Source organism: Dioscorea cayenensis, chromosome 15 (genome assembly GCF_009730915.1).
Source record: "Dioscorea cayenensis subsp. rotundata cultivar TDr96_F1 chromosome 15, TDr96_F1_v2_PseudoChromosome.rev07_lg8_w22 25.fasta, whole genome shotgun sequence".
Classification (NCBI taxonomy): Eukaryota; Viridiplantae; Streptophyta; class Magnoliopsida; order Dioscoreales; family Dioscoreaceae; genus Dioscorea; species Dioscorea cayenensis.
This window is the reverse complement of record NC_052485.1, coordinates 9,789,022-9,806,750: the sequence shown is the minus strand read 5'-3', so window position 1 is coordinate 9,806,750 and position 17,729 is coordinate 9,789,022. Positions and strand designations below refer to the sequence as shown.

At 36.1% G+C, this 17,729-nt stretch overlaps 1 protein-coding gene across 1 annotated transcript; it reads left to right on the top strand.

Annotated features, from left to right (window-relative positions):
- Nucleotides 1-1,602: 1,602 nt before the first annotated feature.
- Nucleotides 1,603-15,184, top strand: LOC120277682. Its single transcript, XM_039284535.1, has 6 exons — nt 1,603-1,849; nt 8,800-9,031; nt 9,161-9,233; nt 9,357-9,405; nt 9,839-10,002; nt 14,945-15,184. Exons 1-6 carry the CDS (start codon nt 1,603-1,605, stop codon nt 15,032-15,034), a joined length of 855 nt encoding a protein of 284 aa, XP_039140469.1. The 3' UTR covers nt 15,035-15,184.
- Nucleotides 15,185-17,729: the final 2,545 nt, after the last annotated feature.

Genomic DNA, 17,729 nt, shown 5'->3' with positions numbered 1-17,729 from the left:
TAAACTTGTACTTGCTTGTGGATGCTTTTTTTGGAACTTATAGTTTTTTTCTCTTCTTTGGTTTAGATGTGTTGTGTAAGAAGATAACAAGCAAGGTTGTTCCTTTTTGTGTTAATTGCATGTCAATTTTTGAATAGGGAACTAATCTTTGGTTAACATGGATAGCATTATAGGCAACACAATTGTTTACCAGGACAACCTTTAAAGGTTTTTAGTTGGCAAGTAAAGACACTCTGGGGTTTTCTTCTTGACCTCCTGGGGAGGGAACCTCTTGGGTTGATTTTGCTAAAGTCGTAAACAAACTGCCGGAGAACTCCTTGCTAGTTGGAGGTATGACTCTGGAGAGGCTCAAGTCTTCTGTTACAGACTTTGTTAGGATTGATGGGGAGTCTCGGTTTAGAGCTAACCAGAGATTTTAGCATGCACTTTACACAAAATTTCTTGGCAATGCTATTCTTTGGAGCAAGTCCGGTTAACTCTGAAAGAGAGATGGAAAGGCCTTGACGAATTTAAGGTTGTTGATCTACCCAATGGATATTACTTCATCAATTGTGAGAGTCAAGAGATGCAGCTTAAGCTTATTTTCGATGGACCTTGGACAATGAATGGGCTCGTTCTACAACTGGCACCATGGCAACCAAACTTCCAGCTGACCTTTTCCCGTCTGTCTACGGCAGCGGTGTGGATTCAACTCCACCACCTACCTGCCGAACTGTGGGAGGGGGACATTCTTGAGACCATTGCAACCCAGTTTGGAAAGCTTCTGAGAATTAATGAACTCACTCTTAATCTTAGTAGAGCTAAGTATGCTCGGGTATGCGTGGAGTTGGGCCTTTCCCAACCACTTAAACGTGGTGTTTGGATTGGTGATAAGGATGAACGGGTGTTCATTGTGGTCTTATATGAGTGGCTCCCAAACTTTTGCTACCATTGTGGTGTTGTTGGCCATGGAGCTGGGGTATGTAACCAATGTCAAGCGGCTCCCTTGAAGGCAAGGACTGCACCCGATCTGTCAACAATTGGAGGTCGTGGTGATGTACAGGAACGCAAAGATGAGGTGCTTGATCCCATCGAAGTGGATGCTGTTGGTTCAGAGGTAACCCTGCCAGCAGATCCAAGTTGTTCAAACTCGCATGGCAATGTTGAGAAAGAGGAAGACAAAGGGTTTGGACCTTGGATGCTGGTTTCTCATTGCCGAAACAAGGGCCGTGGACGGGGAAGGGAACTAATTCATCCTCGGCGGTCTAAAGGGTCAAGGGGTTTTGAAGCCACGTGGCTAGCTCTTGCAGTTGTGGATGGCCATGCAACCCATGGGGATGTTCCGCAAGCTCCACATGGGGCAGGAGGGGGATGACATGGCAGAAGGGAAGGTCACATTGCTCGTTTCTTGTGCGGTGATGAGATGGGTGATTGGAATAATATGGAGCCACTCCCAGACCCAGAGTTGTTGGAGTTGTTAGGATCCAACGGTCGTTTAAAGTCCTTGAAAGTAAAGCAACATGTGGTGACCGTTGATTCTTCTCCAACAGCTCAGATAACCCCACCATTACCTAACCCTTGTCCTAGGCATTTGGGTGATGATCACCTTTACCCTTCTGAAATATGGAAAGACCGCCATTGATTATCTCCTCCAAACTAAGAGATAGACATGATCTTCAGGATGAGAAAGTAGATGACCACTCACTGGTGGTGGAACGAGTCACAAATGCTTTAGCAAGATCAACCAACCTACATGATCTCCATGATGCTGATATGCCGGGCCATGGGAAGGTGGGTGTTGATAGTGCTGATGTGCAAGACATCGACATTGAGGAACCGGAGGATGGAATGACCCTTGATCAGCTCCCGGGTGGGTGTAAATAGTGTTGATATGCCGGACATCGACATGCTCACCGGGCTCTAAATATTAGTGCCTCTTCTTCAAAGAAGAGTAGACTGAGCAGGCAAGCTGTTTAAGCTTGGTCCTGTTGATGGCTTGGCCTGAGTATTTCCTTAACCTTTTCCTTGCCCTTCTTGTTCCTTCTTCTATTTTGTTATCCATGATGTCTACTAATATGATTTGCTGGAATTATAGGGGCATTTCTAATGTTAATATTGTTAACCGAGTTCAAGATCTAATCCATAATCATAAACCAGTGGTGGTTTGCTTGGTGGAGACCCGAGCAGATGAGCCAAGAGTCCTTCATTTTTGTAGGAAATTTAACAGGAGCTGGGAATGGGTTGCCGTTCCTGCGATTGGTATGTCCAGGGGTATTATTGTGCTTTGGAAGGAAACGATTGGTTGAGTCTCGCCGGTGGCAGTTACCAAAGCTTGCTTGCATTTGGTAATATCCCCTACTCCCAATGACTCTTGGGTTTTATCAATTATCTACAATGGTTGTACCCTAGCATGTAAAAGAAGTATGTGGGCTCAACTCTCTGGTATGTCTAATCTTGAGCTCCCTTGGCTGCTTATTGGAGATTTTAATTCTATTGTCTCTTCTGATAAGCATAGGGGGCTCTTTTGCTTACTACTCTCGCAAGTCTCCTTTGTTTAATGATTTTATTGCTAGAAATGGTTTGTTGGATGTTGGGTTTGTTGGTCCTCCATTCACTTGGTGTAATGGCCAATCATGGTTTGCCCGCCGGTGGGTGAGATTGGACCGGTGGCTGGCTAATACCCATTGGACCTCTAGATTTAGCTCTTATCTCAATTCCCATCTCCCTAGAATTTCTTCTGACCATTCCCCCCTTGTTCTCACTGCTTATCATAAAACTTTGGTTAAAGGCAAAGTTTTCCTATTCGATAACTACTGGCTTGGTTATCTTGATTGTCATAGGGTGGTCAATAGTTCTTGGAATTTCAATCCCAAAAGTAATCCAATGCATGGTTTTTCTTATTTGGTCTCTCACACTAGATCCAACCTTATCAACTGGAGAATTTTTTGTCTCAATTCCTTGGACAAAGACATTAAAGCCATAGAGTTGGAAAGCAAGTCTCTAGAAGCTCTGGATTTAAACAATGAGTCACATATCTGGGCTTCTAGTAGACTTATGATTCCTTTACAATCATTATAATGCTCTACTAAGGCAGAATTCTATCAAGTGGGCCCAAAGGGCTAGATTGATGTGGGTTCAAGGTGGGGATATCAATTCTAGTTTCTTTCATAAGACCACCTGCATTCATAAACATCATAATAGCATTTCCCACATTACTGATTCTGAAGGGTGTCCTGCACTCCTTTAGAGAGGGGATTGAAAATATCTTCATTGATTTCTATGACAATCTCTAGTCCTCTTCTAGCCCCCAACCCACCAACCCACTTTCCATGACACTTTAAATGCTCTTCCCCCTAATCTGAAGACTTTGTCGAATGAGGATAGTATGCACCTTATCAGACCTGTTTCACATGTAGAGGTTTACAAAACTCTTTGATCTATGCCTTTTGGTAAGAGCCCTGGCCTTGACAGCCTCAACGTGGATTTTTATCATTTGTTTTGGAAGGATGTTGGTTCTCACTTATTCAGAGCCATTGAATCTTTAGAACTTCTTCCATTCCTAAAGCTTGGGGTAATACGTACATCACTCTAATTCCTAAAATTAAAAACCCCAAATTTGTTCCTGATTTTAGACCAATTTCTTTGTGTAATGTGAGCTATAAGGTTATTGCTAAAATCCTTGCCAATAGAATTCGAAATGTCCTTCCGAGTTTAATTGGTTGGGAATAATGTGGCTTTGTTTCTAGAAGGTCCCCTAGGATGTTAATGATGATTGATATAGAAAAGGCGTATGATGCCTTGGAATGCTATGCTATTCTTGCCACCCTTGCTAGAATGAGTTTCCCTCCAATTTGGATCTCATGGGTCAAAGCTTGCATCACTTCTCCCAGTTTTGCCTTTTTGATTAACAGCCAGCCAACCAAGTGGATCAATGCCTCTTGTGGCATTAGACAAGGAGACCCTTTATCCCCCTATCTTTTCATCATCGGTTCTCAAAATTTAACTGCAATTCTTAACCATGCTCTTGCTATGAATTTGGTTCCTGTTTTGACTCTAGAATCCCTAGAAACTTCAACCACCCCATGTATGCCGACGACCTTATTCTAGTTACTAAGGCTTCTAGAGCTGTTGCCAGGAATGTTAACTTGTTTCTTCCATCTATTTAGGTCTCACTGGGCAAAAACCCAACCTCTCCAAGTCTACTGTCTTCTTCCCTAGTTGGTTCAATAAGAGAGTGGCCAATTCTATTAGCTCTATCTTGAGGTTTAAACTGGGTGCTTTTCCTTTTACATAGCTAGGAATCCTCATTTCCCCTAATAGAATTTCCATGTCTCATTTCAAGCCTCTTGTGTCCAAAATCTCAAATATCTTGGCTCCTTGGCACAATGCCAGTATTTCTCCTACTAGTAAAACTGTATTGATCAATTCTTCTGCCCTCTCTGTTCCAATCTACTATCTTTCAGCTTACTAGCTTCCTGATAACGTTGTTGACTCTATTTCCAAGTTGGTTAGAGACTTTCTTTGGGCTAAGGGTGGTAATAGAAATAGCATGCATTCTATCAGTTGGAATGTTGTTACTCTTGATAAGGCTGAGGGGAGTTTGGGCCTTAGAGATCTTAGGATTGCCAAAATTTCGTTAATGGCTAAGCTATTTTAGTCTCCTTAATGATAAAGATAAGTTGTGGGTTGATATTGTCAGACTTAAGTATGGTTTCTGCAGCCCTTGGTTTTTTGCTATCCCTCCCAAATGCTCCTGGCTGTTTAGAAGCCTGTGCAAAATTGCCAAAATGATTACCCCAAATTTGTGGATCAAGACTGCTAATCCCAATACTACTTCCTTCACCAATTACCCGTGGTGTTTTGAAATCCCCATTGCCCTCAAGCCTACCTTTGTCAATATGGACTTGGATTTTGAAAACTTTTCCCTGCATGATGTTTTGGTGGGCAATTCCTGGGACTTATCCAGGTTCCATCAGATTTTTGGGTCCAGTTTCAACTCTCCTATAATCAACTATGATTCCCTTGATTCTGATAGGTCCCATGAGTGGGTTTGGCTTCCTCCTTCCAACAACACCAATTTCTCTTCAACTGTGTACAAATTCCTTAATAAGAGGAACATGGAGGATTATACTTGGTATGGTTGGCAAAACTTGTGGAAGCTTTGGGTTTCTCCCAAAGTTAAATTTTTTCAGTAGCTTCTCATGCATGGGAGGGTCAATACCTATGATCATTTATATGCTCTCAACCTTGGTCCTGCTGTGGAGTATGTTTTCTGTGGTCTCTAGTTGGAAAACTCTGAGCATCTCTTTAATTCCTGCTGTCAGGTTGAAAGGCTTTGGTCTAAAGTTAGTAATTTGATTGGTAAGCAAATCAATTTTCAGAATGGTATCCTATTTGGCAATTGGTTGTCTAGGATCCACCAAGTGGAGGCCAAACATACTGCGTCCATTTTCGCTGCCACTATTTGGTTTATTTGGAAAGTCCGATGAGACTTAATTTGTAGGGGCTTGAATCCGGATCTTGACTTGATTCCTCTTAAAGCTTGTCATCATGTCACTGAGTACAATCAAACACGCATCTCCCAAATGAAGAGATTCCTGCTCAACATTAATGTCCATGGAGTTTCTGGACTGATGCTATTCTCTTATGCTGCTTGGATACAGGATTCTGCTGTAGGGGGAGCTGGGTTTATTGTCACCAATACTAATCTCGAAATTTTATGTGTAGGTTGCTATCCACTCAATGCAGAGTTTGCTCTGGTTGCTGAAGCGTTGGCCCTCAAATTTGCACTTAGGAGTGTGCGGCAATAGGGGATAATCCTTGAGGATATCTACATCGACTGTGCTGAATTAGCTATCGCCATTAGGGGTGTATTTGAGCCGAGCTGTTCATGAACGGCTCGGTGTTCGGCTCGGTTAGGGCTCGTTCATGTTTGGCTCGTATTGTAAACGAGCCAAGCTTGAACTTGATTTTCAAGCTCGATTAATAAACGAGCCAAGCTTAAGCAGCCAAAAGCTCGGCTCTTTTTAGCTCATGAACAAGCTCATGAACATAGCTCGCGAGCAACACAGCTCACGAACAAGCTCGTGAACACAGCTCACGAACAAGCTCGCGAACAAGCTCATGAACAAAGCTCATGAACAAGCTCGTTTATAAGCTAGTTTATAAGCTCGTATATATATATATATATATATATATATATATATATATATATATATTTATATATATATATTAATATATATATACATGTATATCACATATGTTGTTGTTATTATTATTATTATTATATACATCTATATTAAGGTGTATATGTGACTATGTCATTATTGTCATCATCATTATGATTATGATTATGATTATGTTTGAATTTGTCATTTCATATTTTCAATTTATTTATTGCAATAGATGATTTATTTTGATGTAAAAAATGCATAAGTATATTATTTGTGAATATATAGGTTCTATTTTTCATAAACGAGCTTTATAAACGAGCTTTGCAAACGAGCTTCATGAACGAGCTTCTAAACGAGCATTTAGCGAACACGAGCTCAAACGAGCTTCTAAATGAACTCGAGCTTGAACGAACTAATAAACAAGCTTTGTCGAGTCGAGCTTGAGCCGAGCTCGAGTTTAATAATTCCTCAAACGAGCCGAGCTCAAACAATATTTAAAGCTCGATTCGAGCCACGAGCCGAACTCGAGCTCATCTTTTTAGTCACGAGCCGAGCTTGAACACATAAAAGCTCGGCTCGGCTCGGCTCGAATACACCCCTAATCGCCATTAGGAACACAAAATCGACTTCTAATTGGCGACTATCAGGAGAAATTGTGGAGATCAATCATTTAATTAGGAATGTGGGGGAGGCAACTGTCAACCGAATTTCAAGAGAGTGGAACGTGCTTGCGGATAGGCTGGTGGCGCTTAGAAGCAGCTAAATGACTATCTCTCTCTATCACCGGGGCATGGACCTGCCTCATTGGATGATGAAGACAACATTGAGTTTTGGCTTCTCCTTTTAAGTCTGTGTGTTTGTGTTTGTTTGTGTTAGTCTCTTGTTAGTTTAGCTGCTTGCAACTTCTTTATCCAAAACCCACACACAATGTTTTACCAGTCAAATTTCTCTTGATCAATGGAGATGAAAGAATTCTACTTATCAAATTTTCTATTCATCATTTATTGGTTATTTTTAGGTGATTTATTTTAAAAAACTGTTTTTTCTTCATGTATTAAATGATTATTTTTAAGACAAAGTGGTTGTGAAAATGTGTTAAGGCTATGTATCAAGATTATGTGGTGTTTATTGTAATTAATAATGATAACATAAAGAAATGAATATCCACATAAATAAAAACAACATTGAGGCAAAATTTCAATTAAATCATACATCAAAAACATATATGCACATTCTTCTCCATTCCTATACAATACAGACATTCTTCTCCATTCATCCATTTACGAATTTATAAAAAATCTGTAAAAATTCAGAAAAATTTTATATTCCACCAAGAATGGAATTTAAATATTTTTTTATACAATTTAGAAAACATATCTTCTTCTTCCATCCAGAATTGTCAGGGCAGAGGGCCAAGAAAGAGGATTGGAGGGCTTTCCACTGGTACCACAATCGGGTTGTGAGAGGTAGGAGGATGAAGCCGCAAGGAGGAGGATGCCGTGGTTCTGGTGGTTGTGATTCGAAACTTCCCCAGTCGAAGGTGCAACAATGACAACAGTGGGTTAGGAGAAAAGCTAGGGTTTCGGTGGAGATGGGAGTGTTCGTTAAGGGAGAGTGGAGGGAGATAGTGGGAGTTAAGATTCGGATCTGGTAAGAGATTTAGATCTGAATCTGCAACTCTCACATGAAATAGAATTTTTTCTATTATTATTATTATTATTATTATTATTATTATTATTATTATTATTATTATTATTATTATATTTGTTAAAATGCCACATTAGCACGATTAAATGGGAAAGTTGACGGCCATTACTGGGTTGCACTTAATTGCACCAAGTCGAAAAGTAGAGGGACTAAAAAAGGCTTAAATCATTGTAGAGGGACTAAAGGGCAGTGTGACAAGAGTAGAGGGACTATTATGATGATTACACCTAAATATTAAAATTTTGAGCAATGTTATATATCATTATAATATTTAAAAATAAAAATTTTGACAATGATATTAAAATAAAAATATCATTAAAATTTTTGCTAAGGCATGCAGAATAATTATAATATCTAAAAATAAAAAATTATTTTCTTTAGATTAAATTATTGTGCGTGGATAAAAAATATTAACTTTTCATTACTTTCATAAATAATAATTATTTTATTTAATAAGTAATTATATATATATATATGCATAAATTTTTTTTTCTCTTGAGTGACAAATAAAAATTATACCTTTAACAATTACCATCATGCATAATGGTTAGGTTTATAATAATAACTTTCAACATTCCAATGTGAGAAAAATTTGAAAGGTCAAGTGCGTCTTTAAATTTTTTTTTGAATAATTAACATTAAATTTTTTTTATGTGAACATAAAGTCTCCTTCTTAAAATATATATTTTTGTTCTTGCTAAAAAATAGATTTGAACTTATTTATATTTTTACTAAGAAAATAAGTTACAAGTTAATTTTTTATTTGTGCACCCCCACTGTTTGACATGATTTGCTCCCTTTATAATAAAAACCAAAAAAATAAAGGCAAAAATGATAGCAGTTTAGCATGATTGCAATTATTATTTATTTAACTTTATTTTATTATTTTATATATATATTTTTAAAAAAAATTGTTTTATTTATCTTTTTCCTTATTCAGAAATTAGAGTTGTTCACTCATCCCGTCGAAGCTACCGAACCCTCCACGTCTCTCCATTCTCAACAACCCTAATTCCTCCCCAATCTCTTAACAAGAAGAGCAAAAGAGCTGCATTGCTGCCATGGAGACATTGGCTACTGAACACTGCTGAAAACAGTGCCCTCGGTGATTTTGGATCTGCCCTTGTTCCCTCCAGCAGCCGATCTGAGTGTTCGCCATTTTGTCAACCATGGTATGCTTTGCTAACTGGTTCTAAATCTCATGCAAAAGCAATGCCTGCCCTTGTTTCTAGGGTTTTGAGTTGGATCCTAGTGTTTATTTCTTGAATTTCGGTTTTGATCGTGGATCATATTGTCTGTAGGAGAAGGAAGCAAAGAAGGAGGCTTTTAGGAAGTATTTGGAGTCCAGTGGTGTTCTTGATGCTCTCACGAAAGGTTTTTCCTTTTTTTTTCTCTTTGTATTTGAAAATGTTTCTTTTTTCCATTTCATGATTGAGGTTTGGTTGTTATGTATATTGCATTTCATTTCAATGACTATGTTTGATCTGTTGGTTGTAGTTCTTGTGGCATTGTACGAGGAGAGTGACAAACCAAATTCTGCTATTGAGTGAGTTATCTGAAATTTGTTTAATTGCTATATGTGTTAATTTCTCATATTCAGATTGAGTTGCATTTATAAGTTATGTTTGATATCACAGCTTGATATTATTGAATAATGACAGAAATGTGAGTTATCTGAAATTTGTTTAATTGCTATATGTGTTAATTTCTAATATTCAGATCGAATTGCATTTATAAGTTATGTTTGATATTGCAGCTTGATATTATTGAATAATGCCAGAGATGTGAGTTATCTGAATTTTTTTTAATTACCATATGTGTTAATTTCTAATACTCAGATTGAATTGCATTTATAACTTATGTTTGATATCACAGGTTGACATTATTGAATAATGCTAAAAATGTTCATACTTGTCCTTATCTTTCACATGAGTTTCCACAAATTGATATGCATCATTATTATTTGTTAAGATTTTCAGGTGCATTGAATGAAGGAAACAAATCTGGTTCTGTTTTCAATTTTATCCAACAAAAATTAGGTGGGCCATCAATCTCTGACTATGAAAAGCTTCAAGCAGAGAAGTCTGATTTGCAATTAAAGTATGATGAACTCTTGGCACATCATAGAGAAACATGTAGGAGGGTAAAGTTCTATACCTTATAGTGTAAAACTCTTGCTCTTTTTTTTTTATATCATTTGAAGATTTTATTTTTCTATTTGATGATTACTAATTCTTCTTTGGTGAGGATTTCTTGATCTCTTGTTTGATATTAATTGTAGATTAGTGTCCTTTCTTCATAGGTGCCCAATATATTGCTTCATTCTCACTTTTTAAAAGCAGTTTCAATGTCTGTAGACCATTGGAAACGAAATTGTATATAACTAACTTTAATTAACTCATGCATGAGATTCTTGAGATGAGGATGACATTCAAGTTTAAATTTAAAAACCTACTGTGAAATGCTCATTTTCTTGTAATTAATCAAGCCTCCATGATCTTGATAAGGTTACCAATAATTATGGATTGAAAACTTATTCACCCTTCTAAAGAAAATTCTGTCTCTTATTTTTCTTGGTCTTATCTCTTTTTATGATGGCAATGCTTCTCTTTATCATGACTTGGTTCTTGTTGAATAGTAGCTGCCCTTTTTATGTGTCAATGTACACGTGTAGAGTCATGCTTACTTTTTCATTTATGTGTATGTTTGGATGCATGTAGTAAGTTTCATCATTGTTAGTCTAGTTAACTAACCCTGTATTTGAAATTAATTATCTAATAAAATTTACCATGTAACGGATTAACTTTACTTAGATGGGGACATTTCATAGCCTTGGTGTGTCCCCTGCTTTTAAAACACTAAGGCCGTGTTTGTTATGTGGGACAAATGGGGACAAAACAAAAAAAATTATAATTTAATCTTTTGGTGCATTTGGCAAAAAACAAAATAACTATTTTCATTATATATTATTGGACAAAAACTTTTCAATTTATCCCATGCTCACCCGTGGGATAAATTTATCCTATCTGTGACAACTTTTTGAAGTTAGCATTTCGCCAATTATATGCTATTCTATCTTTCCATTAATATACCTGCCATTTGCACGTATACTCCTATGAAGCATATTTTTTTTCAATTTATAATTTATTATAATTATTTTTTCATATATCTATACAATTTTTAGTGACATATATAACCCTCTAAAAATCATTCTTTTTTGGCATAAATGCCCCTCATAAATATATGCAAGACAAATTTGTTATTGATGCTTCCATGCAAAACCTTTATGTAATCTTATGTGTGTGCACGCAACCTTATAAAAACTTATTTTTGCATATATACACTTTTAAACTTTGAAATAGAATATAAAAAAATATTATTGCAAATGTACCCTTACAATGGTATACATGAAGCTAAATCCATTTTTAACATCTACATATATACCCTGATAAGATTAAAATAAAAAAAAAATTTAGATTCTTATGGAGCATATATAAAAAAAAATCTAGGATATATATATCCTAAATTCCCTATTTGTCGCCTATTTCCAAAATTTTTATTTTATCTCCTATTTTGAACTAATAATAAGTTAATAACTAATAATATATATTTTTTATTAATAAAACCTAGATTTTAGAACATTTTATAAATATTTATCAGTGAAAAATATTGTCCAAACTAATTTCAATCTTAAGAACTAAATTGTTATAGGGTTACTAGATTGTTCTGTCCAATCTTGCTTGATCCTGTCCACATTTTACTTCTCTGTTCCAGTTGCGAAATGCTACCACCTAGATTCCAGCTTGTGCACTCATAAAATGCTGACTGCCCTGCTTATTATTTGTTGCACATCTTTAGAGGGTTCTATGTGGTATAATGAACATAGATTATATGTTTAGATGATTCAAATAACTCTCAAAGTGCTCTTTTAGTGATTCTTAAACCAATCCATCTTTGTTTCTGAGGCTTGTTTTCTTGCAATTGGCTTGCTAACTTCTAAGTGCTATTACTCCTATCTATTAATTAAACCAGTTACAAAATTCAAAATTATTGATGAAATTTCAAGGCATGTTTTACTTTTTGCAATGGGTTTAGCAATATAGTTTGATCTTAGCTTGGCAAAGTTTTATTTTGATAGGATTATTTATTCTGTTGTACACTATAGTTACTGCAAGTAGGGTAGGTCCATTTGCTTTTCTATTTTTGTGTAAAATTATTAGGCACAGAAAAATGTACAATAAGAATTCATAATGTAAACCTAATAGTTTAAACTAGTGTGATTGGCATGCAAAACAAAAGCACCATCCTATGATCAACACAACAACTAGAAAACAGGATGGAGGTACTTGTTATGTGCGAATCTTATGTATTAAGGTGAATGGGGATGGTACACCGTAGATGAATTTTGACTCGAACCCTTACTTTATGCCTATTTGTGCCTTTATCTTTATGAATGCTTTACAGAGAGTACAGCATGCAATTTTATAAGCTTTGGATTTAGTAAAACGCAGGATGTGAAGTTGGTTTTGGTGTCTTGGTTAAATTGTCTGTCTTGAGATATTTGACAATGAGAACAAAAGAATAAAATTGTTGAAGGGGAATTTGATTTGGTATCATGTGCTCTATGGAAATGGTTTAGAAATTTAATGCCGTAGTCACCAAGACTGATGAAAAGGATGTAGGATTAGTGCATTTGTTAGTCTCTAAGGCTATGACAATGTGGTTCTAAGATCATTTGGTATATGGTAGACCCAAATATGATGGATGAATGGCAACTGATTTGTTGAGGAAGTTCCCTTTTTGGAAACCTAAAGCCAAGTATATAAAAATTAAAATTTAAACCCTTCTTTGTCAGGATTTTAAACAGGAATGAGAGAAAGAGATATGCATATGAGTTAGCTGTTGTTTTTATGAGATCCATGGTCGAGTGCTCACGGGAGAGTTTACTTCCATGTGTTTGTGGCTTTAAATCATTTGTTTGTGGGATTAAGGATTAAGTTCAACAAAATGACTAAGAGAATATTGATGGCACAAAAAGGATGGGGTGAATGATGTATGACAGAGATTAAGTTTGTTGATGAGAAGATGGTTGGGCAAACTAACATGCAGTGGAGAATATCTATCATGGATAAGTAAAGTGGGCTACCAAGTGCAAATTTCCGCTGGAGCTTGTTCAGACAAATCTCAGTGGTAGTTTATTATTGGTGATTCTACATCCCGTTTAGAGTGGATTCATAAAGATGGAAAGACCCCTTGGGAAATAAAATGTCTTGGGATTGGTGGATGAAGGAAGTTGATAAAAATACATGCTTGCGTAGGTTGACTGGCATAAAAAAAAATTGAATTGCATACAGTTACTTGGCTCCATGTGTGGTTGTCTGTGTTAGTTGTCATGGATTCAAACCATGTTGATTAGGTTGTTTTAATCAATATAAAAGTGGGGGGCATCCTTAAGATAAGGAGGTGGTTTTACTGATTGAGGAATCCACTGTTGCAAGGCTACTTTTGGTTTTAACAAATGTTGAATCATATGATGGTAAAAGGATTCTTTTGTTGTTGATACAGCTGAGCATATCAATGTAATGGTTAAGATTAGTGTGCAGATAGATTATCTATGAACTAAGATTAATCAAATTTTGCTTAGATACTGTCCAGAATCTAATCGTGCAGGCTGACTGAGAATGTAGACATTATGGAGGTTTTTGAATATGTTCAATTTGGATCAGTAACTGGAAGAACCTCTCAATCAGATGGAGATCAAAGGGGAATGCAAATAATTAAATCTAGCAAAGCAGTGCTGATGGGTTTAATGGTTCCTTCTATCTTTCTTTTGGAGGCCGTGTGTTTGCCTCATTACTTTGCCCTAAAAGAGAAGGTTTGAAATCCTTGCTTAATATAAACTTACAAGTTCACAATATGTCACGTTTAAAGGATTTATGAGGATAATTTGCCAACAGATGGAGGCCTTGGTTGCTTGAGTTGATCAATAAGTGTTGATCAATAGCAGTGACCTTGGAGATCATTTATTGTTCTAGAACTAAGAAATGGGAGGGTTTTATGCTTAACATTGATATCCAAGGAGCTTATGATTGCGTCCGTTGGGCTTTTCTAATGCAGGTACAGTGATCTTGTACCAATATACAATGATATTATCCAATTGGTGTTCAAAAATCTTGTTTAGTAGGAAACACGGTTTAAAATGAGAATCCATTATTGCCATATTTTTTTCTTTGTTTTACTTGTTTAGAATCCACTGTTATAATGGGAAAGATTTCTTCATATTTAACCGAATTGATGAATAATTATCAATTCTAGTTACTGCATCCATATAGACTTACCAGTAAGATGCCTGGATATGGTATAGTAACAATATCTATTACAAATGAATTTTTTTAGCATTTGACTTCTTATTGGAGAAAGATTTACCAGTAGATTTGAAAGCAGAATGAATAGTTGGATTTTGGGTTTATATGAATTGTAAATGGGTGAAACCACAATAAAAAATGCTGAAAATGACAAGGTAAGATCTTTATTTCTTAATTGAAAGATGAACTCCTTCTGACACTTGAATTGTCTTTCCATAATATCAAACATAATATTAATATGAAGGCAGTAAGATCTTTCCCTTCCTTGCTCATGTGATTTAGGTTTTGTATTTCATTCTCTGGCCAAATTCTATGTGAATTAATTAAGTCAACTACTATACACTCCTATAATTAATTCCCCTGGGTAAATTGCCTTATGCTTTGTCTGTAAAGGTGTAAACTAGTCTTGCTCTCTTCTACTTATGTGACATGTGTTGTTTGGTTGGTTCTTCCTTTTATAATACGTTTTCTTTCTTGTTCTTAATTTGGTCTGAATTTAGAAGAGCTTCATAAGAAAGAACACTCTGAAAAACAAAATGTGGATCTTTTTCTAAAAGCTCTTTTCTAGTTTGCTATAAGAAGCTCTTTTATGTAAAAAGTCAATGTATCAATTGATTATCTTATTGGTTATGCAATTAGCATGATAATCACTAATAAACGGCCAATTTACATGTACGCAGACTTAATTCTACCATCTAACTGGTGTTTTCCTTGTTTCAGCTGGAAGAACTTAGAAACACACTACCCATGGCAATCTGCAAGGAGAGTGTAGACCGAGAGACAACAAAAGATGAAATGCCGATGATCTGACTAAAGCCATCATTTGTTATCTGTAATGTGTTTGTGTTTAATAGAGATAGACTTGCCATGTTTTGGAATTAAACCTTTTGGCAACGCATACTGATATGTAACCTTTCACAAATCTAAGTATGAAGTCATGCTTATTTTTGTTATTGTGAAGCGATTTATATACTTTTTATAGTATTGAGGTAAATCATCATGTGGTTCGACTTTGGGTTGTCATTTTATGAATGTTAAATTGCAAGATCTATATATATATTATTTAAAATTAATGGTTTTCATGTAATGGTGATTTAAGAAACATTGGTGAAAAATAAAATGAGGTAAACATCTGTTGTCCCCCTTTTTTTTATATTCATTTTATAATGCCACTACCTTGATTGCCCTACTTTATTTCTCTCTAGCATATCATAATTTTTGAAAAAGATAAATTATATATATTATTTTGTTGTTGGCCCGGAAAGTAGGGTGATGTACAGAGAGTTTTATAAAAAAATAAACTCTTTTCCCTAGTGAAATTTTTTTCCATACACGAGTTTAGGGTCTTTATCAGAGGTTTAATAGCGGGAGGTTTAGAGTGTGGAGTAGAGTGAGGACAAATGTGAGTGTTTTTCCCTTAGATATAGTGGTGTCAAGTAGGCTGCCCCCGCAGAGTACGCCACGATCCCACTATGGCTCGATCATTGTGCGTGCTTGAGCCAGTATGACCTATGTCCTCACCGTGCTGGGTTGGAACTGTTGGAATCTTATCACTTTAACAAGGGAATTATCATGCGAAAAATATATGCCAAAACGCAGTGGATAACACAATTTTTAACTGCAAGTAAATATGATAAAACCTTAGCGCATGCCAAAACTAGGATTAAATTCTAAATAAATAGATAATTAAAGCTTATACCTTTCTTTTGATGACGATTCTCAATGCACCCTTGTTTCCCCGAAATCAAAAGGGACTGCAAATCGCTAATCCCCTCTACTATCACGTACACATGAACGCCTCTGGAATCAAACAGGTATGCTAGTACCTCAAGAAACAACACTTGTTTCTTGGTTCGAATAGCAACACCTGAGATTCAAGAGAAAAAGGGGTTGTAGGTGCGGGGCGGTTGGTTCCGGCGGTGGATCCGACGGCGGCGGCCAAGGGAGATGAGTGGATGGCAGCTAGGGTTTCTTAAGAGGCAATCTCTCAATCACTCTATATTTTTTCTCTTTCTTCTTTCTTTGTTCTCATATTAGGGTTAGACCATCTATTTATATTGGAAACCCAAAACCCTAATTTACGAAAAAACCCTTCACTCCTGATCAAATTAGGAATCTCTTCTTTACTTAATTAATTAAACCATTTTAATTAACCAAGTCGATTAGATTGGATCAACACTTAATAAGACCCAACCAGAATAAGCTATTCGCTCCACCTAATTTAGGTTTTTCACCAAAACCCTAAATAGGTAGTCCAATAAGTAATAAATACTGAACCTTGATCTCGATATTCTTAGTGTATGATCCTGTAGGTCCATTTAACATTGGCAATGAGCTTAAACAATTTTAACGCTCATAAATCATAATTATTTTCTAGCAAGATAATACGATTACCCAATATTAAATGAAGGTTAATTTCGAGAATTAACAGAACCTATCGCAACCTCATACAATCCTTTGCAACTGAATATCTTAATTAGCATAAGGTATGGAGCGAGTCACCCTTATTTTAATGCTAATTAATTTCTTGATCTTTTAGTGAACTGACTAGGTCAAGTAAATGATAACTCTTATTATTTTCCTTGGGCGTGGACACGCACTACTCAGTCTCACTAATCAAGTGGGCGGTGATATTCACTCTCTCTACAGAGAGGGGCAATCCCTTCACTTCACTCATGTCTCTCAGCATGAACCGCAACATGCCCAAACATACCCATACTTGCCACTCAGTTACGAATGACATTAGGGGTAAGTTAAAGCATGTAAGGATTCATCCAAGATCTATAGTGATTTCAGGTCGAAGGATTCGAGTACAAGAATTGCTTGAGAAAAATACTTATGACTTTACAACCATGTAGTGTTCTCAAGAGCGGATCGATCCAGGTACACTGTTCCCCAACATGTATGTATGTCCTTTGATTGATATCCCATATCCTATGACCCGTAAAATAAGGTCATCTCACTAAAGACATACTAGTCTTAATTTATTTTCATTCCTATGAAAATAATCGACTAGGGACATTTAGAATAATGTTCTAGTTTATGTTTCAAGGTTTTACTATCCAAGTCACGCATTTGATAACTTGAGCAGAACCAATATTCAAGGATAATTTGTCTTATTAACTATGCACAGAAATAATAATAGATAAAATGATACCTCATAATAATTATCCAAATAATAAGAGTTCATACAATTTATTGGGCTAGAGCTTACACTAACAGGAACAACCTACCGACCCCATAAGTCTGCTCAACATGGGACACGGCCCATTTTGGGTGGGCTCATGCCATGCCGGCCCATACTATTTAAAAAAAAAAACTTTAAAAATTCAAAATTTTTGAAAAAAAGATTAGTGGACATTGCTATTTAAATCATCATCCAATTAACTATATGATATAATTTGAATGTTTAAAAAAATTAAAAATCCAATTATCCGTTGATATTTTTTAGACATCCAAAGATTACAGACAATCAAAACTTCAAAAATAAAAAGATTTACTCTTA